Genomic DNA, 27,327 nt, shown 5'->3' on the forward strand with positions numbered 1-27,327 from the left:
AACCAGAAGAGTACTGCCAGTGAAATCTGAACTATAACTATATATATTCACAATATCCTCCTTAATGAGAAATTCTCATTTATCCTTCTACTTCTCAAGTTTAACTAACTTTAAAAAAGAGCTTAGTCAAAACCATAATCTCATGGCAATGTACTTTTATTTATTTTTTTTTAAATAAAGGTGTTTTTTTTGGTTTTTGTTTTTTAGATTTTTATTTATTCATTTTTAGAGAGAAGGGAGAGAGAGAGAAGGGGGGAGGAGCAGGGAGCATCAACTCCCATATGTGCCTTGACTGGGCAAGCCCCGGGTTCTGAACCTGCGACCTTAGCGTTCCAGGTCGACGTTTTATCTGCTGCGCCACCACAGGTCAGGCAGCAATGTACTTTTAATTTCATTCTTTGTCAAAGTTGTACATTAAGACAAAAAACATAATTTTTAGGAGGCATTCTTCCACCTTATGTCCTAAAAATATATAACTAAAATTTTTTTGAAAGTGCCTACATCCACAGTTTTGCATTAACTAAAGTGAAGCTAAAAGTGTACTATTCTTAACTCCATGTCATAAAGATTTCAAAGCAGATATAAGAAAATGGAAACGTGGTAGTTAATTTATTCTCTATTGACCTCTAAAGAAATTAAACTTGTTCCCATGTAGAATAACATAATATAAAATGGAAATTTTATTGTAATAGAGAAAGAAAAGAGAGAGAAATGGAAGCTAGAGGTTTGGGGGAAGTGGGAAAGACTGCTGTAAAGGGATAACTGAGGCTTATTGGATACAATCTTCCAACAAAGATGTGGGCAACTCTTGAGAAAGAAGTGTAACAATTACACCTTTGGTCAACTGAAATTAATATTCCTTGTACCTTACTTTGATCATACCAAATATGTCTCTGAAAAGTTACTTCACAGAACAATTTCTTCAGTTTCTAAATATTTCTGAAAATTACAGTAGGTAAAAATGTATCCTTATATCTAATAAGAAAAAAAGTAAGGAAACATATGGGGGTTCAAATAATTTCAGAATAGAAAATGAACTAGTGACCCTGGCCAGGTGGCTCTGTGGTAGAGCACTGGCCCAGCATGTGAATGTCCTGGGTTTGATTCCTGGTCAAGGCACATAGGAGAAGCAACCAACCATCTGCTTCTATCTCCCTCTCTCCCCCTCTTCTCTCCGTCTTCCCCTCCCACAGCCAGTGGCTCAAGTGGTTCAAGCATCGGCCCCAGGCACTGAAGATAGTTCAGGTGGTCCCAGTGCATCAGCTGCAAGCACTAAAAATAGCTGGGTTGACTCAAGCATCAGCCACAGACGAGGTTGCCAGGTGGGTCCTGGTCAGGGCACATGTGGAAGTCTATCTCACTATCTCACAAGAAAGAAAGAGAGTAGGAATAAAAAAGAAGAGAAAAGAAAAAAAAAAGGAAAGAAAAAGAAAAGAACTAGTAATAAAAGAAATGAATTTGGGATTTATCTTGGCAAATGTTTAAGTGTTAGATTATAACCTATTACCAAAAAGATTATTTGAGCTAATCCCAGCTCCAAAAACTAAAACTGTCTATGTGGCATTTAATCCTTTTATCAAGGTAGAAGGCTGAAGAGAAAGAAGATGTGGGATACATTCTATTATAGTATATAAACAGTTCTATGTCAAGAAAAGGCCAATATTTCTTTAGCAATTCTGATATCACTATTGTTGATCTAAATTCCCCTACTCCTTAGCTACAGATGTCTAAAAGAAATTTATAGTCAAGATCCACTGCTTAAAATACATACATGTCTATCTGTAAACAAAACAATTTTCCTTCTTTTGTGGGTATAGAACACAGGTACAGTCTTTGTTGAGAGAGATAAAAGTCTATTTCTGTAATTCTGAAACTAAGTGTATTCTAAATAGTCAATAACTAATAATGAAAGACCTCAACCACTACCACCCCACCAAAAGCAACTGAGCCTCCTTTAAGTTTAAAAAAAAATTTAGGTATGAAAAACTTGAAAATGCAAGTATGAACACTATTGTTATGCTTTATTCAAAGGATACTTATCCTAATTTTTTTAAAAGAATTTATTTATTGATTTTTACAGAAAGGAGTGGGGGAGGAGGAGTGAGAAGTATCAACTCACAGTTGTTTCACTTTGGTTGTTCTTTGCTTGCTTGTGGTTTGTGCCTTGATCAGGCAAACCTAGGATTTCGAACCAGCAACCTTTATCCAGGTTGATGCTTTATCCACTGTGCCACCACAGACCAGGCACTTACATTACTTTTAAAAAATCTAAACCATAATGGTAAAGGCAGAAGAAAACCAAAAGAGTTCCAATCAATTAAAAATATTGCCAAAATGTATTCAATTTAATAATTTACTCAAAACAAGAAAGAAAAGTCTATTAGATTATATCTATTTTACACAGAATTCTATCGGCATTAAATACATACATACATATGTATAGGGTGGGGAAAAAGTAGGTTTACAGTTTTGAATACACAAAACAGAGTTTATGCTTATATTATCATTTGTTAATTATTGTATTATTTTCCATAAAAACAATTGTAAACCTACTTTTACCCCATACTGTATATAGTAGCACAACCAGCATAACAGATTAAAAGAGGAAGATGAGGAGGATATTTCATTAAAAAGATCCAATAAAAATCAGCAATAATTGAACACTAAATGGAAGAGGAAATGAACTATTAAAAAAAAAGAAAACCAGCCAAGATTCAGTTGCTAAGAGAAAGGTTAGGTGCCACTGGGGGAGGAGTAGAAAGCCTAGTGCAGTCTTCTCCAACTCTGAACTGAGACAAAAACCTTCAATCACTGAGGAAAAGTAGGACACCTCCCCTCACCCAAGCTAACACTGATGCAAAGCAGAGATCGGGGAGGTGCAGGAAAATATCTTCTTATACTCAAGAGCCCCCATCCCCACCAAAACAAGACAAAGTTCAGTTGTGGGGTTTGGAGAAGAACAGCAAACCCTCCTGTACCCTGATGGTGGAGACAGAAGTAGCTTCCCTCTGGGAAAGAGATAGCTACACTGAGAAAGCATCACCATGAGGCTCCAGCACACAGGACCTCCTAAGACTAAAGCTCAAACAGGAGAACTAAGAAACCCCCTTGCTTGCACCTCAAGACCTATTCCAAGTAAAAAGTAAGAGCAGTCTACTGCTGGGGACGGGCATAAGAGAAAAAACTCTCTGTGTCTCAGGCTTGCAGAGCCTGCTGAAAGCTGAGGGGGGAGAAGAAGACTGAAAAATTCCCACCAGCACTCCAGGCCTTATATTAAGCACAAAGTGGTGACAGACCACAGCTGGAAGAATTGGAAGGCTGTTATACACTGATGGTAACTAGAGCAATCACAAATCCCAAACTGAGATCAAACTACAAACTTACACTCAACTCCCTACACTAATGGCCTGACAGAAAAAAGGTCATAAATATTTCTGGATATAAGTATCATTTATTTCAGTCTTTACTGTTCTGTTGCACAAAATGTCCAATATGCAAGCAATAATTACAATAAACACAAGAAAACAGGAAAAACAAGTCCATCATTAAGGCATAAAACAGCCAATACAACCAGACCAAGGGATGTTGGAAATATCAAAGAAGTACTTTAAAATAACATTAAGACAAAGGATCTAGTGAAAAAGGTGGATAAAATGAGTAAACAGAGAATATCAGCAAAGAGACAGAAATTACAAAAAGGAGTAAAATGGAAATACTAGATTTGAAAACTGCAGTAACAGAAAGAATTCCTTTGATGGACTAATCAGCAGAAGGACACAAGCAGAATAAATGAACTTGAAGATAGGACAAGAGGAATTATCCAAACACAAATTTATGAAAAGATAAAAAAACACAAAACATAGCATCTAAGAAATGTAAAACAATATAAGAAGGTCTAACATACATGAAATCAGAGGCTCAGAATGAAAACAAAAATGGAGAAGAAATCTGTAAAGAGAATGATTGAGATAGTTACAAAAAAAATAATGAATTATAGATTCAAGAAGTTCAGAGAAACATTTAATGCTCAGAAAAATTGTATCTTGATATAAACGTGAGATCCTTATAGAAAACATATAGTAAATCTTGCTTTTTAAAATCTCATCTGGCAATCTCAGTCTATTATTTGGAGTATTTAGACCATGTGTTATCCAAGTATGGTAGCCACAAGCCAGATGTGTTTATTTACATTATATTGAATAAAATCTAAAATTCAATTCTTCAATTCCACTGGGCACATTCTTACTTTTTTTTAAATTAAGTGAAAGACAAGGAGGCAGACAAACAGACTCCCACATGCACCCTGACCAGGATCCACCTGGCAAGCCCCCACCAGGAGATGCTCTGCCCATCTGGAGCCACTGCACCGGTGCCCAGAAACCAAGCTATTTTAGCACCTGAGGTGAGGCCATGGAGCCATCCTCAGCACCTGGGGCCAATTTGCTTGAATCATTGAAGCCATGGCTGCAGGAGGGAAAGAGAGAGAGAAAGAGAAAGGAGAAGGGGAAGAGGAGGCATGGAGAAGCCTGGTCACTTCTCCTGTGTGCCCTGACCAAGAATTAAACCCGGGACTTCCATATGCCAGGCTGATGCTCTACTACTGAGCTAACTGGCCAGGCCCCATGTTCATTTTCAAAATGAATGCATATAACTTTTGAGTCACTGGCCAGCCCTACATTATAACTTTTCACACAGTATATTTTGTGGCTCACTTCTCATAAATACAGTTTCACTACAGACAGCAGACAGTAAACCCCTTTTCACAGCAAAGAGCTCAACTCTCATGATTTTTACTGGCTTACTACTATTATAAATAAGCTCTTTTTTCTAAAAAATGTATAGTGAGCTGAAAATGAACAGCTACTTCAGTATGGTTGCTAAGGACAGCCTTAAGAAGAAACTAATACAATCCAACCACCATCTCAAAAAAAACCAAAAAACAACAAAACCATAAAAAAATGCATTAACATAGTATTAAGCACCATTCTTTTTTATAAAGTAATATAAAATTCTGTAAATTCAAAACCTAATAATCTTAAAGTATCACTTAAAAACGATAACAACAGGCCCTGGCCAGATATTTCAGTGGCTAGAGTGTCATCCCAGTTAATTGAGGTCGCAGGTTCGATCCCTGGTCAGGGCTGAGTTGATGTTTTTCTCTTTCTCTCAATTCAATGGAAAAATTAAGGGAAAAAAGGGGGGCCTAGTGCTAAACATCAGCTCAATTAGAAGTTCTTTTAGGCACTTACCCAAGTCTTCCTAGCATCTCAAACTCAGGAACTTGTGGTCCACATGTCTCTACATGCAGTGGCTGGTATTCATAAAGAGCTTCCTCAAGCTTCTGAATAGGTGCTAATGAAATATGCTGACCCTGTTAGGAAAATGAAGGACAGCGGTGACAGATGCACAGCAATGTCAATGTATGTAATGCTAAGAACTGTATACTTACAAATTATTAAAACTGTAAAGTTTGTATTATATATATTTTACCACAATTTTCAGAGATGGGTTTTAATTATTCTGAGTTACCCATTTATCTTACTGAAATTATATAAAGTAAAAAGAAAATAAAAGTGAACTATCTGGAAATTTTCATTAACATTATTTTAACCCTTAACCTTCATATGTTTCACAGCCTTTTTAAATAAACATGAGCTGTAGGTAATTTCTGAAAAATGAACCTGACTACAGAGCATTTCAAACGTTAAGAAGAGCCCTGCCTAGCTTGTTGATAATAGCCGTTCTAATAGGTATGAGGTGGTATCTCACAGTAATTTTGATTTCCATTTCCTTAAAAGCTAGTGAAGCTGAACATCTTTTCATATATCTGCTGGCCATTTGTATGTCTTGTTGTGAGAAGTGTCTGTCGGGTCCTCTGCTGATTTTTTAATTGAATTGTTTGGCGTTGAGTTGCGTGAAATCTTTACATATTTTGGATATTAATCCTATGTCAGAGATGTTGTTTACAAATCTCTTCTCCCATTCAGTTGGTTGCCTTTTTGTTTGGTGGCAGGTACTTTTGCTGTGCAGCTTTATAGTTTGATATAGTCCCCTTCATTTATTTTTACCTTTACTTCCCTTGCCTTTGGGGTCGAATCCATAAAATCTTCTTTAAGCCCAAAGTCCAAAATTTTAATACCTATGTTTTCTTCTATGTAATTTATTGTTTCAGGTCTTATTTTCATCCATTCTGAGTTAATTTTTGTATATGGGGACAAACTATAGTTCAATTTCATTCTTTTGCATGTGGCTTTTCAATTTTCTCAGCACCATTTATTGAAGAGGCCTTTTTTTTCCCCATTGTATGTTTTTGGTTCCTTTATCAAAAATTATTTGCCTATATAAATGAGATTTTATTTCTGGCTGGTTTTTTTGCTAATACTATGCTGTTTTGATTATCATTGCTTCATAGTAGTATAATCTGAAGTCAGGCTTCATTCTTTTTTCCAAGAACTGTTTTGACTATTTGGGGTATTTTGTAGTTCCACACAAATCTGATGATTTTTCCTGTTCTATTTCTTTTTTAAAAAATGTCTTTGGGATTTTAATGGGTATAGTGTTAAATCTGGGTATCTACCCAAAAATTTGAAAACATTTATTTGCAAAAATATATGCACCCCTATGTTCACTACAGTATTATTCACAGAAGCCAAGACATGAAAATAACTAGTGTCCTTCAATAGATGATTGGATAAAGAAGATGTAGTATATTTACACAATGGAATATTCAGCCATAAGAAAAGATGAAATACTGCCATCTGCAACAATATGGACAGACCTTGATAATATCATGCAAATCAAAATAAGTCAGGCAGAAAAGTTAAGAGCTATATGATTTTACTCATGTGGGATATAAAATGGGAAGCAACAAATGAACAAGCAACAAAACAAAATCACATAGAGACAGACAACAATATGGTAAGTACCAGAGGGAAGGCAGGTGGCGGTATTAAAATGTAAAGGGGGTTAAATATATAGTGACAGAAGAGGGTTTAATTTTGGGTGGTGGGAACACAATACAATATACAGATTGCGTATCATAAAATTGTATACTTGAAACCTATAATCTTATAACAATGTTACCCCATTAAATTTAACAAAATTAAATTAAAAAGAAAAGGAAGAGGCCTGCCAAGTTGAATGTTTTGAATAACATTCTGACATCTCTTGTTTCAGTGTCCTTTTTATAAGCTGCCAAGTTCTAAATTCTGCCACATGATGCAAAAGGTCTAGTATTAGTGTCACATTTTCAGGTTAGAAGAAATAAATAAAAATAAAAATTGTTAAGAATTAAAGAGGGGCACCTATTATAGTCCTACTAACACAGAACTGCAGGTTACTTTGTCCAATTACTCTATTTTCACTTTATAAATTACAGAGTAAGGCCTAGAAAAGATGATATCAAATGGGCATTTTCAAGAGTCGGAGTACTTTCCAGGTAAGATGTTAAAAAACACGGGCTCTCTTAAGTTATTATAGTGGAATACAACATGCTAAAAGTAATCATGTCCTAAATATAAATGCTCACATAACTGAAGTTATGTTATTATACAATCCAAAGTCTTTTCTGCAAGTTTGTGGGCATATAAAGGATCCATAAAAGATCATCTAAGAGTAATAATAGTTAAGTAGTCGAAGAGCTATGCATAATTTCCTCACATTCACAATAGTTTTATGAGACAAATACTATTACCTGTATTATGAATAAGAAACAGGGGTTTAGATAAGTTACTTAGCAAGGTAACACTGTAGTTAATGGCAAGTTGAGGATTAGAAGCCAAGTCTATCAAATTCTTAAAGCCCATGGTCTTTCCCCCTAACTTTGTTATTTGATGAATAAAAAAACTAAGACTCTCAAAATGTAAATTTTCCTAAGGTCACACAGAGTCATATCTACCAGTTTTGTCCAGTACAGGTTCTACCATATCACACTGCATTTTAATATCCTTATTTTTATTTTATTTATTTATTTATTTGAATTTTTCTGAACCTGGAAACGGGGAGAGACAGTGAGACAGACTCCCGCATGCGCCCGACTGGGATCCACCCGGCATGCCCACCAGAGGCAACGCTCTGCCCACCAGGGGGCGATGCTCTGCCCCTCTGGGGCGTTGCTCTGCCGTGACCAGAGCCACTCTAGTGCCTGGGGCAGAGGCCAAGGAGCCATCCCCAGCGCCTGGGCCATCTTTGCTCCAATGGAGCCTTGGCTGTGGGAGGGGAAGAGAGAGACAGAGAGGAGGGGGGGGGGGTGGAGAAGCAAATGGGCTCTTCTCCTATGTGCCCTGGCCGGGAATCGAACCCGGTCCCCCGTACGCCAGGCCGACGCTCTACCACTCAGGGCCAATATCCTTATTTTTAGACATATAATCACGGTTGCTTAATTTAAAAGTATGACGTTAATAAATAAATCCTAGATGGTTTAAAACAATTTTCAATAAAAGTTCTAGTAACTTAGATATGATCAAATAACTGTAGGCTCAAAAAGGACTTTTTTTATTATGAATTTAGAGAGAAATAAACTTTATGACATTTAGAAAGAAATTTTTCACTGGTAATTCCATTTATCATAAATGATACACAACATGACCTTGTAATATTCAATCTATCCCCCCCCCCAAAAAAAAATTGGTATGAGATAGATGCCAAGTTTCTCAATCCAAAGCTAGGGAAGAACTTAAGATTAAAAAAATTTTAAGATTTTTTTAAAAAAATCATTGACTACATGTCTTAACAAGTCTGGTGTGGAAAATGTTAAGTGAAAGTTTCCAGATGCTAAATGATAATTGAATGTGATATTACTAAAAAAAAAAACCCAGTAAATATATTATTATAAATTATCAGAGAAAAAGAGGATTCAGATTAAGGAAGGCAAACTAGATGACGTAGTAGTAATGCATCACATCTAAATTAAACATGACTTGGTTGGGCCCTGGCCGGTTGGCTCAGTGGTAGAGCGTTGGCCTGGCGTGCAGAAGTCCTGGGTTCGATTCCCGGCCAGGGCACACAGGAGAGGCGCCCATTTGCTTCTCCACCCCTCCCCCTCTCCTTCCTCTCTGTCTCTCTCTTCCCCTCCCGCAGCTAAGGCTCCATTGGAGCAAAGATGTCCCGGGCGCTGAGGATGGCTCTGTGGCCTCTGCCTCAGGCGCTAGAGTGGCTCTGGTCGCAACATAGCGACGCCCAGGATGGGCAGACCATCGCCCCCTGGTGGGCAGAGCACCGCCCCTGGTGGGCGTGCCGGGTGGATCTCGGTCAGGCGCATGTGGGAGTCTGTCTGACTGTCTCTCCCCGTTTCCAGCTTCATAAAAATACAATAAATAAATAAATAAATAAATAAATAAATAAAAAAAACATGACTTGGTACCAAATGATATGGTATGCACATGAAGGGCTATACAAAATCAAGAGAGAGGAAGAATCAGAAAAAGTGGAAGAATGAAACAATACTAGACCTCAGAGGGCAAAGTCTACAAAAGCAAGGAAATATGGAGAACAGCAACATTACCAGAGTAGTATGTCCTTTCTTGAGAAAATAACAAACACACATGAGCAGAGAATGGGGATATGGGGAGGCAAAGTAAGGCACAGACTGAATCAGTATAGCATAGCTTAAAAACTCATGGTTAAAAAAACATTAGACACTGGCCCTGGCCGGCTGGCTCAGTGGATCAAGTGCCATCCTGACATGCAGACATCTGGGGTTCGATTCCCAGTCAGGGCACATATGAGAAGTGACCATCTGTTTCCATTCCTGTCTCTCTCCCCCTTCTCTTTCTCTTCCCCTCTTTCAGCCAGTGGCTTGGACTGGTTTGAGTGTCAGCCCTGGGTGCTGAGGTTAGCTCAGTTGATTTGAGTGTTGGCCCCAGGCACTGAGGATAGCTCCGCTGGGTCAAGCGTCAGCCTCAGGTGCTGTGGCTAGCTCAGCTGATTCGAGCATCAGCCCCAGACAGGGGTTGCCAGGTGGATCCTGGTTGGGCGCATGAGGAAGTCTATCTTCCCTCCTCTGACTTTAAAAAAATAAAAAAAAGGCCCTGGCCGGTTGGCTGAGAGGTAGAGCGTTGGCCTGGCATGTGAAAGCCCCGGGTTCAATTTCCGGTCAGGGCGCAAAGAAGCAGCGCCCATATGATTCTCCACCTTTCCCCCCCTCCTTCCTCTCTGTCTCTCTCTTCCCCTCCCACAGCCAAGGCTCCATTGGAGCAAAGTTGGCCCGGGCGCTGAGGATGGCTCTATGGCTTCCACCTCAGGCGTTAGAATGGCTCCAGTTGCAGCAGAGCACTAACCCCAGATGGGCCGAGTATTGTCCCCTGGTGGGCATGCCAGGTGGATCCTGGTCAGGCGCATCTGGGAGTCTGTCTGCCTCCCCACCCCTTCTCACTTTGGAAAACACAAAAGGAAAAAATATCAGACCCTCTAAAACAATGTTGAAAAAATCTTATCTCAATTAAATATGAAACAAGTGATAAAATAAATAGCAGAGCAAATTATACTGCCAAAACAAGAAGAGAATAGAACCAAGTAAGTCAAGTTAGTAGCTATTTTAATAATTAGGGTTAAAGTAATAAAATCCAAATCTGAGTGGTAACTAAGAGGAAGAGAAAAAAATAATTACAGTTAAAACTGCAAGACTTAGTAGCAATCTGCTATAGCTGAGCAGAATATTGAAATGTGAAAATCAGAGAGCTGAATAACACAAACAGGAAATATGGAAAAAAGAAAGATTGAGCAGAGCAATATTACTTCTGTGTCCCTTCAGGCAAGGGAAACAAAGGAAAAATAAACAAATTGGACTACATCAAACTAAAAAGGTTTTGTACAGCAAAGGAAACCATCAACAAAATGAAGACAACCCACTGAATGAAAGAACATATTCACCAATGTTATATCTGGTAAGGGGTTAATATGCCAAATTTATTTAAAAAATTAAAAACTCAACACCAAAAAGCAAACCAACCAATTAAAAAAAATGGACAAAGGACATGGATAGAAACTTCTCCAAAGAGGACTTTCAGATGGCCAATAGTATATGACAAGATGCTCATGATTATTAAACACCCGAGAAAGGCAAATGAAAATCATAATGAAATATCACCTCACACATATCAGAATGACTATCATCAATAAATCAACAAACAACAAGTCTTGGCAAGGATATGAAAAAATGGGAATCTTTATGCACTGTTGGTGGGAGTGCAGTTTGGTGCAGTCACTGTGGAACACAGTATGCAGTTACCTCAAAAAATTAAAAATGAAGCCTGACCTGTGGTGGCGCAGTGGATAAAGCGTCGACCTGGAACGCTGAGGTCGCTGGTTTGAAACCCTGGGCTTGCCTAGACAAGGCACATATGGGAGTTGATGCTTTCTGCCCCTCCCCCCCTCCCCTCTTCTCTAAAATGAATAAATAAAATCTTTAAAAAAAATGAAAAATGAAACTGCCCAATGACCCAGCAATTCCACGTCTGGGAATATATCCAAAGAAATCCAAAACACTGATTTGAAAGAATATATGCATTCCAGTATTTATTGCAGTGTTATTTACAACAGTCAACATCTGGAAGAAGCCCCAGTGCCTATCAGTAGATGAGTGGATAAAAAAGCTGTGGTATATTTAAAGAATGGAATACTACTCAGTCATAAAAAAGGACATTTGCTTTTTATAACAGCATGGATTGACTGGAGAACGTTATGCTATGTGAAATAAGCCAGTCAGAGAAGTCAAATACCAGATGATTTCACCTGTATGTGGAATCTAATGAACAAAATTAACTAACAAACAACAGAAACAGACTGACAGCTTTCAGAGGGAGGGGTGTTGCAGGGCTGGGTAAAGAAGGTAAAGAGGTTAAGGAAAAAAAAACACCCTCATAGACACAGACAACAATATGGTGGTTACCTGAAGGAAAGGGGAGTGGAAGGAGAAAGAAAAAGATAAAGGGAGGAGCCTGACCTGTGGTGGCGCAGTGGATAAAGCCTCGACCTGGAAATGCTGAGGTCGCCAGTTCGAAACCCTGGGATTGCCTGGTCAAGGCATATATGGAAGTTGATGCTTCCAGCTCCTCCCCACTTCTCTCTGTCTCTCTCTCCTCTCTGTTTCTCTCTCTCCCTCTCTCTCCTCTCTAAAAATGAATAAATTTTTTAAAAAGATAAAGAGAGGAGATAAATGGTGATGGAAAGACTTGACTTTATGTGGTGAACACAGAATACAATATACAGATGATGCATTATAGAACTGTACACCTGAGGCCTATATAATTTTTAACCAATGTCACCCCAATAAATACAATTAAAATAAGAGAAAACAAAAAATGTTCTTACTAAGCATAGACAATTGAAATTTTGTTAATTGCATGCACAATGAGCATGCACAAGGAATACATCTCCACCTTCTCCACACTTTAATACTGTTTCTTTCACTTATTCCTTACAGAGGGGCAATGGATGTTTTTTTTTATCTGTGGGTTGGAAATGTGCTTTCCAGCTACTTATGAACTCATTTAACAAAATTTCAGAAACAAAACATTGTCATTATTCTGTTGGAATCATGATCCATTCACCTGACACATACTGAGCACTGACTATATAACACAAACTGTAAAAGTACAGCAGTGGATAAAACATATCCCAGTCCTTGCCTTCAGGGAGTTTATATTCTACTAAATCACTCTGATATGAAATTTTGCCTTAAACTTTTTTTTTGAATCATCTAATACAAAACATTAAAAAGAAAAAAAGAAAAGTAGTAATAGTGGTAGCTGTTTTCATAAACTGTACTTTCGCATGTTAAATTTACCAAATCTTACAGAATATGTCACATTACTAATGGGAATTAGAAACCAAACACTTTACTGTTTCTAGAGCATTTATCCAACACAATTCTAGTAATTATTTCCAAAGAAAATGTCTACATTTAGACCGTTTGGAAAAATCAGTTACAGTTATTCCTGAAATACTGTTTCTATGCTGGTAAATCTCCTAATAATTTAAATGTGTGTGTGCACATACGTGCATGTGTTTTCTATTTGTGCATATATATTTTTTAATTGTGTGTGTGTGCACTCACACAACTTTTTAATGGTATAGAGAATACTTAAAAAATATGACTGGCACTGCCTTCAAGATGCTTAATTTAAGTTAAAAAAAAATTGAGGGGTAATTCAGTCATTTTCTACTTATTTTAGGGGCAAGCAGAACAACTTTTATACTATGCTGCTCTGGTCACTCAGGGGGATATCAGCCTGTCATCACTGCAACGGCTGCATGGCAATCACTTTCTTAAGGCTTTCTCTAATTTTTTTTAAATTAATAATGAACAACATAAGACAAATGAGGGACAAAATTCTGTATGATAAGAGGTAACTACTATAAAATTATGCTGGCACCTCCTCTAAACTGAAATAAACTGAGGTGATACAATTTCTCTAAGCTTCATTAATAATTTCTCTTCATCATTTATAATAGGGGTTGGGGGGCAAGTTGAGGGGTTGAACCAGAGATCTTCCAAGTCTAACCTGCCATGACTGCATTTCTACCGAGTGGAAACAAGCTACTCCCTCACAAAAAATAGAAAGAATTTCCCCAAAATTTAATGTAAAATATCTTGATTCTACATATACTAGAGAAATAGCCAGTGGAAAAAACAAACAAACAAGCACTAAGCCCCAGATTCCTAATTCTCTACCAGAATCATCAGACTACATTCCCTATTTAAATGCATGTTTTGGAATGGGCAAAATAATTACCTTTCTGGAAAAAAACATTATTATGAGTACACTCCCCTTCCCAGGAGCATGCCTACATCTGTCCCTCCCTCCTCTTCTTTCCTCTCAGGAGAGCATCTCCTAAACTCTCAGGGACCCCACCAGATTTTTAACCAGGAAAGCAATGGGCAGAAGTGGCTCATCTGGGCTGTCCTAAAACTGTTTAGAAAGGCCCCCTTTTCTCTGACTTTCCATCAAGCCAAAGCAGCCGCCCGGGCTCATTTCTCTTCTACGGCATTCCTAGAGAGACAGAGCAGCCTCACCGACGCTCTTCTGTTGCTTCTTCTACCTTCAATACTTACTGTTCACTGTCCCCAGCTTTGATCATCATATTCTCATGATTAAAAAAAAAATTATGTTTGGCTATTTTGCTCACTTAGTCCCACAAATCAGTCTTTAGAAGTATTCGTTGTCTTTTAAACTTCAGTCCCTAAAAGCTAGATTACCAATTTTTCCCCAAATTTTTCTTCTCAAAGAAAACAGGCTTTTCCAGAATTCATATTTGAACCTTTCAAGGTTTCATCCTGAATACACTGAGAATAGTGCTATATTTTTCCAGCTCTTCAGTGATGATCAGTTCCATTCAAATATATGATATGCTTTAAAACATTAAAGAATAATTTTTATAACCATTTAGCTGGGTTTGAGCTTCTTGTTAAATTAAAAGTCAAATGGCCCTAAGTGAATTATGCTCTCACTTGCCCAAGCCAAATCTCCAAAACTACTTTATCAATTGGCCCTGAAAATTTCATCAAAATCTGTTCACTACACTGAAATTACTTCAAGAATGTGTTAAATACATTTATCTACAGTCCTCTCACCACAACACACACCATTTAGTCCTCAAATTATCACATGAAATAAATATTCTTTAATAACACATCAACTCCATCTTGAAACTCTTCTTGTTACACCAGTATAAACTATTTCCTAAGAAAGAACATTAAAAATGTACCACACTTAAAAACTTAAAATTTTGGTGAAAAGTTAGAAAATATTATCTATTTTAAAAGATAAATATCATTAAAGCATCTCAAATATAATTACAACCTAGCCCTACATGTTTACAAAATATATTTCTATAAATTCATTTGTACTGGGATAGAACTATTACAGCTCATATGGAAACTAAATGCAACAATATATTTGTGGACATATGCAATTTGCTTTCAGAAAGCCAAGGGTCTCAAACTACGTGAACATGAAAAAGAACAGCATTTCCTCCTTTTGCTTTAACTGTTTTGACTATACGAACACAACATTATATGTAATTGTGTTCATACAAATTTGTTTCCCCAAAAATGCAAAAATAAAAACAGAAAAGGAATTAAGCTAGTCACCTCTGCCTCTGACAGTTCTACATCTAAAACATTCAAGATAGCTTGACCTGTGGTGGCACAGTGGATAGAGTCGGCCTGGAACACTGAGGCTGCCAGTTCAAAACCCTGGGCTTGCCTGGTCAAGGTACATGCAAGAAGCAACTACTATGAGTAGATGCTTCCTGTTCCTCCCTGACCTCCCTCCCTCCCTCTTTCCCCCCTCCCTCCCTCCCTCCTTCCCTCCCTCTCTCTCTCTCTTCTCTCTAAATTCAATAAAAAAATTTTAATAAAAACTAAAAAATACAAAATAAAACATTCAAGAGAGATCTAAATGTTACAATAGGGACCTAAATGATGTGACTGACTCACATTCCACATAGCTGTAACAGTCAAGACACATCCTGCACAAAGATTAGGTTATACAATTACCGGAAGACAAAAACGGGTCAAAGTAACCTCTCAAAAATCCCTAAAATATCCCATAAAGTATACAGTACATTGTTCTATGCATATTATAATACCTTCATATAAATCCAACTCAGCTAGGTTTTCCTCTAGCACTGGAATAAATTATGTTCCATAGAAAACTAGATGAAGTACAGTGGTTGGCCTGCTTTTGACAACCACATTGTTTTAAAAGTACTTTTACTGGGTGAAGAGAAGAATTCTTTACTATTTTTCTCCCTAGTTCAGTATTTTTTCAACTTTAGTTTAATTCAAATAAGTTAAATGTACATATGATATGACTCTGCTAAGCATAACAGGTATCTGAATGCTCATTCAACTGAATTCATGGAGAAAAAAGACATTTGACGTAGGTTATGAAGACTGAATGGGGCTGAAGTGGGGAGGGGAGAGCATCTGTAGTGAAGGGAATTTCAATACCAAGAGTAGCTTCAGTGTAGTAGCGAAACTAGGAGCCAGAACATAAGTGGCAGAAGATAAGGAAATAGAAACACTGAGTGAATCTGATTACTGTTTTCATCAAATTATAAGGTAAAATGGAAAGGGGGGATGGCAGTGGCTTAAAGGAAAGGTAGGTTCAAGAAAAAGATTTTATTGTATTTGTTTTTGTGGGTCTAGGTTTTAGTTTCCACTGAGCACTGATAAATGAGGCAGTGTTGAAAAGTATTATTTTTACATTCTTTCTCTGGTGCTACTGAACCACCATTTGTTGCCAAGAGGACAGAGTGTCCAGCAAATCATATCTGTTTCTATAAAAAGATCTGTAAAGAAAAACATCAAGGAGACTATCTGGTGAACAAAACCTGTCTCCTTAAAAGAGTCTACATTAATTTTAAGAAAAACAGTACTTGTCAAAATTTTAAAAACAACTTTTCAGGCATGTAACATTGTAGCGTATTTATTTTTAGTAATTACAAAAATAGCATCCAAGAAAGAATTCTCACCTTGGCACTTTAAATGAACTGTTCACTAACCAACAGTAAGGACAACTTATATATAAATCTAAATTTCTGCATGTTATAAAATATGAAAATTACTTTAAAGTTCTCTAAAAGCATTACTATCATTATATAAACAAAACAAAAAATAGCACATAAAACTAATCTTCTGAAGCAAATATATTTTTCATGAAAAGGTAGCAGAAAGCTTATTTATACCATAACAGAAACTAAATAATTCAAGAGATCATATTTTGCTTTATTTAGTATAGTGTTTTCATTTAGATCTAAACTTTATTCCTATACAGCGCCTAAGAATGTTTCATGATTGAACAAATGTTTTGTAAGAACAAAACAGTATCCCACTCTCTCCAATCCCATACTCCAGGCCATCCTCTCCTTAAAAGAAATTACATAATAAATCTCCTTCTATTTGAGGGCATTTAACTACAAATTGGGTCATTATTGTGTCATTCCCGGTGTAGAAAATAAGAAAAATAATTAAGCCAAGCTGTCACTGACTTTATCCTTCTTCTGCCCTAAAAGGAAACAACAAATATTATAAATACCCTTACCATCCCAATCTGCCTTCCACAAACACATATCACTACCACCACCGCTGCCTTCACAAAACCATGCAATTAAATCTAGACGGTAAATGCAGAATAGAATAGCATATTCAGGATTCCAATTCCCTTTCACTTGCAATTTCGTATAAATTATCTTTTACAAAAGACATGCATACATGGAATGTGATTACTAGCAGTGCAATTCCATGCAATGGATACAGAAATATTTACTAAATAGCTACTATATGCCATGCTAGACACTATACATACATACATTAGCAGTAATTATTATTTAGCCTATTTTACAAGAAAATAAACTGAAGTCTTCCAAGGCCAAGTAATCTACCCAGATTTTAAATCCTATACTGCTGGATGCACCAAGCACTTTTCTATTACAGGACTACAATATGAAAATTGACTTATCTAAACATTTAAGAGATAACTAGGCACTGTGAAGGTATGATAGAAAGGATATACCATAAGAACTAATCCAAGCATTCAACAATATATATTTTTATTAATTAAACAAATTAGAACGTACTCATTTGTTTTTTAAAATATTAGTATACAAGTGCTTTTTAAATTAGTATATAAGTGCTAGTTCATTAAAACATACAATTATTCACATTTGACTTTTCCATAATATATTTAGATTGATGCAAATTTTACTATACTGAGATATGTGCCTCATTTTTAGATACTCTCTTATAAGTTGTTTTCTTTTCATAACAAACACATATATTATCTTCCTCAAATAACATAGAAATTGATGATTTGTGAATCTACGTAAATTGAATATATTTTGAAATAAGTATGAGCCAGAAAGACAATTTCAACAAGAACAATTCCTAGCAATGTAGAAGTAAACTACCCTCCTAGAAAGTTGACTATAATGACCAATCCTTTAAATTATATTCTACTATACTTTAGCAGATTACTTTCATAATTGTCAGATATGTTTTATATTTACTATATGAATTACAAAAGCAATGCAGAGAAATCACAATCTTGGTAAATTTTTCATCTGGAAAAATAATGTGTTTACTGAGCATAAATGGTGGTTCCACAAACACAGGACTACAGAGTTTAGTGGGTTTTTTTTTTAACTAACTTTATTTTATAACCTACATAAGTACGCATATAAATAAATTATTTTAAAAGGTACATGTAGTAAAACAGTGCCCTAGAGAACAAAGAAAGCAATTAGTATGGGAGACTTTAATGAACACAACTTTGAAGCCCTTCTGGAAATTACAGGCTTGATAAAAAGCACTAACATTCTACCAGTTGCTGAGACAGGTGATACTGCCAATCAGCTGCATTTGCTGATACACAGTCTAAAGATTTCTAACTAATCTCTATACTGAAACCAATGGCTGCCTGCCATTTTGATCACCACTTAGAAAAAGAAGCAATCACTCTATAACCAAAAACACCTAGGTAAAACACAACTCTAGGTAAGCTTTGCATCTGCTTCATTACTTCTTCCTGGTGTTTCTTATACTAAACCCAAAACTATCCCTAGCTGGAGTCATGAGACTTACAGTCTCTCCACCTGCTATTTCTGAGAGAAAAGAAGGGAGGCAGGGAGGGAGGGAGAGAGAGAGGAAAGGAAGAAGGGAGGGTGAGATACTTGAGAGAAAGTCATACTACATAAATATAAGATAGCATTTTCTTTGTTGTTAATTTTGAACTTTTCAATCATAAGCTCAAGAGAAATAGGACTCATGAAGGCATGCTCCTTCAGATCACATCTGCTTTTTCATTAGAACTGAACCCCCAATACCCACGACCTTACCCCACTCCACCACCCCACACATGCACACACACAGACACTTGAATCCTTCGTTGTACCACCATCATAGTCAACCTTTATCATATGAACTTGTCAGGGTAATGCCAGAATTTAACATTAAAACAGTCAATGTTTCCAAGTTTGGACATTATAGAAGTGATTCTGAAGTTCTTTTAAAATATGCTGGCACAATGTATCAAAGAACTCCTTTTAAATCCACTTGAAAACATATAAACATATATAGATAAAGTAGAAAATATGAGGGTTCTTTTTAGGATTTTCCATCCTTTTAATGCTTTAAATTAACATTGATTCTTGAATCTTCAGTAATACTATCTGTTCTACTATGTTTTTAAAGTTGCTTCCATTCAACTGTACATGACTGTGACCTCGTCCATGACCTCTACAAAAGCAGTTGTGCACTATACTGTGGTGCAAATCCTCACAGACAAGTTGAACCTGTTCTTTTTGGCACTGAGCCCTTGCGCTGAACACATAGCTAAGATTTATTATAAAAGGAAAACTAAGGGGCATTATTGCACAACATTTATCCTTCACATATAGCCAAGTATAATCTTTTACAACCTTTGAGAGCTCTTATATAAATAGATCTCCCCATAACTGAACAAAGAGTTTCCTAATTGTCACCAACTCTATGGCATATTGAGATTCATCTTACATTAGAAAAAGTTAGCACACAAATCATTTCTACCGAGTTGTTAAAAGTTGATCTCTTAATATTTATTCAATAATAATACTATTTTTAATACTCAGACCTAAGGATAATTACCTGCCTTGCTGTCCACTTAGCAAGGTAAATGCAATAAAATAAATAAACACCTGTTTTTAAAAATCTATACTTTAAAAAAACAAGTTTTTTAAAAAATATCTTCCTCCAGCACTCTTATAGATCTTTTAAAAACATTACAGAGAAAATATTAGTCTTTACTTTTACAGTTTTATGCTTTCTTTTCCATTTCAAAGTTCAGTTTTAATTAGTTTTCCAACAGTGTTTTAAGAACACTTCCCATAGCTGCAAAGAATATGGTCGCCTGAGGGGGTTGAGGGAGTAGAGGCTGGGTGAAACAGATGAAGGGGTAAGCACAGACTGGTAGTTACAAAACAGTCACAGGGATGAAAAGTACAGCATAGGGAATACAGTCAATAGTATTGTAATAACTATGTGTAGTGACAGGTGGGTACTTGAAATATTGGACAGAATCACTATATAAAAAATATGACTATCAAACCACTATGGCCTGACCAGGCAGTGGCGCAGTGGATAGAGCGTCAGACTGGGATGTGGAGGACACAGGTTCAGACCTCAAGGTCGCCAGCTTGAGCGCGGGATCATCTGCTTTGAGCAAAGCTCATCAGCTTGGACCCTAGGTCGCTGGCTTGAGCAAGGGGTTACTTGGTCTGCTGAAGATCCACAGGCAAGGCACATATGAGAAAGCAATCAATGAACAACTAAGGTGTCTCAACGAAAAGCTGATGATTGATGCTTCTCGTCTCTCTCCATTCCTGTCTGTCTGTCCCTTATCTATCCCTCTCTCTGACTCTCTCTCTGTCTCTGTGAAAAAACAAAAAACAAAAAAACATTATGTACATCTGAAATTAATACGAAGTAATACTGAATGTAAACTATAATTAAAAAATAAATAAATAAAAACACTTCCCATTCTAAACAATTTTGAACTGATACACAAGACTGCTGCCAGGCTTCTTCCTCAACCCAACAGTAAATCTGATACCCTGGTTAAAGGAGGAATTTCATGAGTTCTAAGAAGTATCTCTTGTAACAGAATTACAACACTATTTACATTAATTGATCTACCATCAAGACTTGCCTTGTTGAAAACAAAGAATATAGCCTCAAAAGTATTCTATCCTGAAAGTCAGGTTCAAACTAGCTTGTCAGCTAATTGCTCAACATAAAGGAAACTGAAATATGTTGATTTAGGTGAACATTCCCTTCCTCTAAATTCTCCTAATTTCTTTTTACTATTAAATGTATAATACAAACAATTGAAAAACTGCCTGTAGGCCTGTGGTAGTAGGCAGCATTGTTTAATGGGTACAGAGTTTCAGTTTTACAAAATGAAAAAAGTTATAGCAATTGATGGTAGTAATGGTTGCACAATATGAATGTATTTAACACCACTACTGTAAACGTAAAAATGGTTAAGATAGTAAATTCTGTTATATGTATTTTACGGAAGTAAAAAATGTTTAGTTTAAAAAATAAAATTTTAAAAAGTGTTGAAGATTGACTACTGAACTGATTTTTTAAATGGTGGAAAAAATCTAATGATACATTTTTAGGAATTAGGGGTTCAAGAGTAAGCAAAACAGACATATTCATATTCATAGCTGGCACCAAAAATATTTTTTGAATACAAAATAACGAGTTAAATAAAAATGTACTTCATTAAAGTTTAACATTTTAAGCAACATTTATTGTTCTAAGAAAAGATGCTTTAAACAATTTATATCCCTAATACTTTCTTCCTCTGTCTATAGAGTACAAGAATAAGTTTATGAGTTTGGACATTTTTTTAATTCGTCACGAAAGCAAAAAACTTTTCTTGAAAATAATAGTCTTTCAGAAAATAGCTAACTATATTCATTTTAAGTGTTTTACAGGCATTACATCTTTAAATAGATATAATTATAATATAAAAAAATTACTAACCAGTTTCATTTCATAATATTAATCTATACTGTATGAGACAACATAAAAATTGAGAGTAACTATAAAACATGAATCTAATATGTAAAAAAAAGGGGAGGATAGCTCAAGACCTGACCTTACACTGTATTCTAATATTATAACAATGCTGGTGATATATTTTAAACACCTAAGCCCTCATTCATTTTGAAATGCATGTGCATTAAAATTTCCATAATACACAAAACTACTCTTGATGAAGTCATAACTATAATTAAAAATAACATCCAAACAACCCATAGTTGCAATGTCAAGCAGGTTAACCCAGGTTAACCTCCAAATAACTTGAAGCAGCTGCAAGAACAATCCCAGTCTCCATTTATTTTGGTTCTTCCACCACAACAGCTTCCCCATCTGTATCTCTTCTTTCCATCAAGAATGCAAGCATATGCTCTATTCTTTTAAAGTTCCTATACTACATAATCCCCTTGAATAAATACAATGTTAAAAACACAGGCCTTGGGAGTCCAAAGATTCAAAATCCAATTTTATCTTGAGCAACCTTTCTTTTGAACAAGCCTCAATTTCACCTGTAAAATTACTTTAAAAAAAACAAAATAAAAATATATTTTAAGAACATAGCAGAATCAAGTGTCCACAAAATGCTACCAATAATTATTATTTCTGTATCATCAACTTCCTGAGGAACAGGAAGAGGAGAGATATTTGGCAGTTTGCACCATTTCCACAGATACCACCACCAGATAAAAGCACCACTGGCAACCATCACCATAGAAAAAGTCAAGTCTGTCTGAAAGGAAATTAGAACTCAAAACATCTTCCTGTAGAAACAAACTTTTGAATGATGGTACAGTCCTAAGCTAACAGTATACTGTACAAAACATTATTTTAAATTTAGTCTAGAGCCCTAAGAGCAATATATGACAGAAAACAAAAAAAGTTTACTTTCTCCTTCCTAGATGGAACCTTGGCTTTGGGCAAAATTGTCAAACTTCTAAAATGTAAGCTTCTCTCATTTTACCTTTTGCATTCTTTTTTTTTTTTTTTTTTTTTACTTTTTTTTTTTTATTTATTCATTTTAGAGAGGAGAGAGAAAGACAGAGAGAGAGAGGAGAGAGAGACAGGGAGGAGGAGCTGGAAGCATCAACTCCCATATGTGCCTCGACCAGGCAAGCCCAGGGTTTCGAACTGGCGACCTCAGCATTTCCAGGTCTACGCTTTATCCACTGCGCCACCACAGATCAGGCCCTTTTGCATTCTTATTCAGTGCCTAGTGCTTCTCCAAGGTACTGTATGTCCCCACAACACTGTAACACCAAGCTCCCAATTGGAAACACTTCACTCAAACCTACTGACTCCGAACATGCTCCCTGATCTTAAGTCACCGATACGCATCTCCAAATCCAAACTTCCTGATATCATTAAGGTGTTAGGAGGAAAGAAATTGCATTGCATGATTTTGCTTAGTGGACATCTGGTTTTTATTAATTATTATTGCTTTAAAAAAGAACATTGGTAAAATATTTCTTTTCTGAAACAAAATACAAAGCAGAAGTTGCCTTTTAAAGACATGGGTTAAGAAATATTCACTAATTATTTTATCTATTGCTTAATGTTTTCATTTGTTTAATAACTGTCAACAAATTAACTGAGCCAAATTTTTTCATCTTTGCATTTCCCTACATAAAAAATATTCTCAAAACATTTTTTTTTCACAATGACTGAACTAGAGTCACATTAGGGATTCTGTGATGAGGACTGGAAAGAGTATAGACACCTTTAGTGTCTAATAAATAATAAAATTCTCAAAAGAAAATTTAAAAAATCTCAGAAGCAAACAGAACATTAAAGATCGTCTCCAGTTTAGCCTGACCAGTGGTGAGGTGGTGGATAGAGTGCCGCCCTGGAACGCTAAAGTCCCAGGTTTGAAACCTGAAGTTGCCAACTTGAGCGCAGGCTCACCAGCATGAGCACAGGGCTGCAGGCCTGAGCGTGGGATCATCGACCGTGATCTCATGGTCACTGGCCTGAGCCCAACGGTCACTGGCTTGAAGCCCAAAGCCTCTGGCTTGAGCAAGGGGCCGCTGTTTTGTTTGAGCCCCCCAGGTCAAGGCACGTATGAGAAGCAATCAATGAACAACTAAAGCTACAGACCTCTGAATTTATGCTTCTAATTTCTCTTCCTTCCTGTTTCTCTCTTTCTCTAAAAATTAAAAATAAAAAGATCTCCAGTCTTACTAGCCACTGAATTTTTGAATACTTTCTTCAATATCCCTGTCTATGACTAAATACCTCACAACTTAGCAATAGGCCAATGCACTACAGTAGTCTATAAAGATCCAAATAGACACATAAAGTACACATGAAAGGAGTGATGAAATCTATATGACACAGTCAAATTTCTACATTATCTATGAATGCACACAAACCACAGTATTTGTCTTCCAAAAGTTAAACCAGAACTTCTCTTTAGTTTCTTTGTGCCGTAAGACTTTCTAGGATGTATGATTCTTACTAAAGAGAGATATGCTTTTGCTGAGGAAAAAGCAATGACATGAATCACCATGGTAATACAATATATAAATTCATAAATATTTAGAAAGCTTCTTTTCAGTATTTTAATCAAGAAAGCACCAGATTGTTTCTTAGCTATGATTTCATCTAAGGCTTTGACTCCCTCTGCAATTTTGATTTCTGCTTCCAATAATTCCAACTGATGGCCAGATCGATGTTTGGTTTTACATATTTTACCCAGACGATATCTACTTAACAGAAATTCAGATGAAATGTAACATGCAATAAAGAACAGGGTTACTTTTAGGGTTTCTATTATCTGCAAAATAAAATTATCCTCCAAGTCATCCTTTAATGACTGAAGAAGTCATTAATACTTTTTAACAGACTGTGTCATTGTTTCCTATTACCCTATTTATAAGTTAGAACAGACTGTTCTTTCCTTGTCTTTAGACAGCTTAAAATTTTGAGAAATTCTACATCCAGTTCTAAGATTTATCTTGTTTTAAGTTAATCACTCAGTCACTCTCTACTTTTTACTTTGTCATTAGCTTCATTTATTGTTTTTATCATCTACTATGTTATCTATGGAAGAACTGCTATGTTAAATCTGGGAAACAGTTTATCTTTATAATTGACAGTATCTAAAAAAATCATTAAAAGAATTCTTCTCTGAGCTTATTTTCATTTCACTTTATTCTCATAAATAACATATTGTGAGGTATCCAATGAATAAGGTTTATCCTATTTCAAATGAATATCCCATAAGCATTAACTCACAGATTCAGAATTTGAACACACCTGGTCAGATATTAAAGTCCTTATCTATCTTTAGTCACACTGCTAATCTGCCTAACTTCTGTTAGGAAAAAAAAGAAAGACAAAGAAAAGAGTCTCTTGCTTGAGTCATTAAACAGAATGACAGGAGGCTACAATTATTTCCCATTATTTCTCATTCACTGAGAACCTACTGAAAAAATGTGCTAAGTTGCTACTAGTATATAGAACACAAATACTTTGACAACCTTTGATAAAATACAGTGAAACTTTGCTAGAACTGGTGACAGCAATAACAAAGTACACAACATTATTTACCATTTTAAGGATGTAAAGCCAGTAGCCACGGCCACCATCACAGCTGCCTGGCCCATGCAGGTTCGCATTAGATTCGGACAGACGGTAATGAAACAATGGAGCCAAGAACTGGTGGGCCATTAGCTTTAATCCTAGCTTGCACCTGGCGGGCAAGAAATACACACAGTGGGAAAACACTTCCCTTTCCATTCAGGGCTCCCAAAGCCACTGATTTATCCAAGTTTCCCAGAATCAAAGGTTTCTAGCTCGCCAGCCTTATTCACCTCTGTTCCCCATCTCCTTCTCTCTACACAAACTGGCTTCTCCTTCAGCACTCCGCCATCTTGGCTGCCTCTCCTCTCCTCTACGTGGCCTTTCTCTGCTCTCTCCGCTAATGCTAATCTCAGGAACTGAGAGAGAGCAAGCTCCCGGTCTGCTCCATTTTATAGTGTAGAAATCAAAACCTTTAATCCAATATACAAACAAGGAAGTCTCTGATACAAAGTCACTTAGGGTAGGAAAGGCTTAGTCTTAAAACTAAGCCTTAGGGCATAACAACCCTGCCTGCTTACAGCCTGTCCCCCACACCCAATGCAAACTATAAGCAAGCAAACCTATATATCATATTTACAAACTTATTTGACCAACAAAGGATAAGCAAGCCTTGCACCACAAATAGGTAATTAGATTTATGGATCTAATTTCTAAAACTAAAATCAATACTACAGAAATAAAGACTACTTTATAAAGCCAAACCATTATCAATAATCCTCATTCAAGAAACTAAAAAAGCTTGACCTGGTGGTGGCGCAGTGGATAGAGCGTCGAACTGGGATGCAGAAGGACCCAGATTCGAGACCCCGAGGTCGCCAGCTTGAGTGCAGGCTCATCTGGTTTGAGCGAGGCTCACCAGCTTGGACCCAAGGCCCCTGGCTCCAGCAAGGGGTTGCTCGGTCTGCTGAAGGCCCGCGGTCAAGGCACATGTGAGAAAGCAATCAATGAACAACTAAGCTGTTGCAACGCGCAATGAAAAACTAATGATTGATGCTTCTCGTTTCTCTCCGTGTCTGTCTGTCCCTGTCTATCCCTCTCTCTGACTCTCTGTCTCTATAAAAAATAAATAAATAAAATTAAAAATAAAGAAACTAGGAAAATGTACTAGTTCCTACCATTGATAACATGGTTGGTTCCAAGTATAAGGGTACTTTCTATATTAAATTCTTTCATTTCTGTCCTTACCTATCTTTGCTACTTTGCATGTTTAACCCAAGAAACACTGTGGTATAATGAAAAACTAACTGAACTGAGAATCTAAAGTCAGCCTTACCTATGGTGGCGCAGTGGATAAAGCCTCGACCTGAAACACTGAGGTTGCCGGTTTGAAACCCTGGGCTTTCCTAGTCAAGGCATATATGGGAATTGATGCTTCCTCCCTTTCTCTCTCTCTTTCTCTCACTCTCTCTCTCTCCTCTGAAAATGAATAAAATCTTAAAAAAAAAAAAAATTTAAAGACTGTCCTGGCCAGTTGGCTCAGTGGATAGAGCATCATCCCAGTGTGCAGACATCCCGAGTTAACCCCTGGTCAGGGCACACAGGAGAGGCGACTATCTGCTTCTCTTCCCCTCCCTCTCCCACTTCTCTCTCTCTTCCCCCTCTCACAGCCAGTGGCTCCACCGGTTTGAGCGTCAGCCCCGGGCACCAAGGATAACTCAGCTAGCTGATCCAAGTGTAGGCCTCAAGCACTGAAGATAGCTCAGCTGACACTTGATTCAAGCATCTGCCCCAGACAGGGGTTGCCAGGTGGCTCCCAGTCAGGGCACATGGGGAAATGTCTCACTCTCTCCCCTCCTCTCACTTAAAAAAAAGAAAAATGAGAGAATCTAAAGGCTTATACTCTCACTCTGACTTCCAACTTAAACTCATAAGATTGATAATTTCATGCTGCATATTTACATGCAAGTCCATTCAATGGTATAAAATATTCTTCAACCACAATATTTTATTAATATGATTACAGATACAGATATTTAGCTTCACAGACATTTCAAAACAACTCACTATATTGACTTTAGATGCATTCTGAGAAGTCCAATTCCAGTAATAACATTCATTTTTAAAGCAGAATATATATCTCAACAAGACTATAAATACATAATAAGTTTTAAAGAAATGTTTGCCATTTATTTGCATTAGCACCACTCCATTTAAGT

General features: G+C 36.7%; 1 protein-coding gene across 1 annotated transcript in view; it reads right to left on the reverse strand.

Annotated features, from left to right (window-relative positions):
* The window catches only part of MNAT1 (MNAT1 component of CDK activating kinase), a 255,821-nt gene that overhangs the window by 85,929 nt on the left and 142,565 nt on the right, over window positions 1-27,327 (reverse strand). Inside the window, exon 7 of the mRNA XM_066274524.1 lies at window positions 5,250-5,371. Coding sequence (XP_066130621.1) covers window positions 5,250-5,371 — 122 coding nt within the window. The remainder of the gene's footprint in view (window positions 1-5,249; window positions 5,372-27,327) is intronic.

This window comes from Saccopteryx bilineata, chromosome 4, assembly GCF_036850765.1.
Source record: "Saccopteryx bilineata isolate mSacBil1 chromosome 4, mSacBil1_pri_phased_curated, whole genome shotgun sequence".
NCBI classification, from domain to species: Eukaryota; Metazoa; Chordata; class Mammalia; order Chiroptera; family Emballonuridae; genus Saccopteryx; species Saccopteryx bilineata.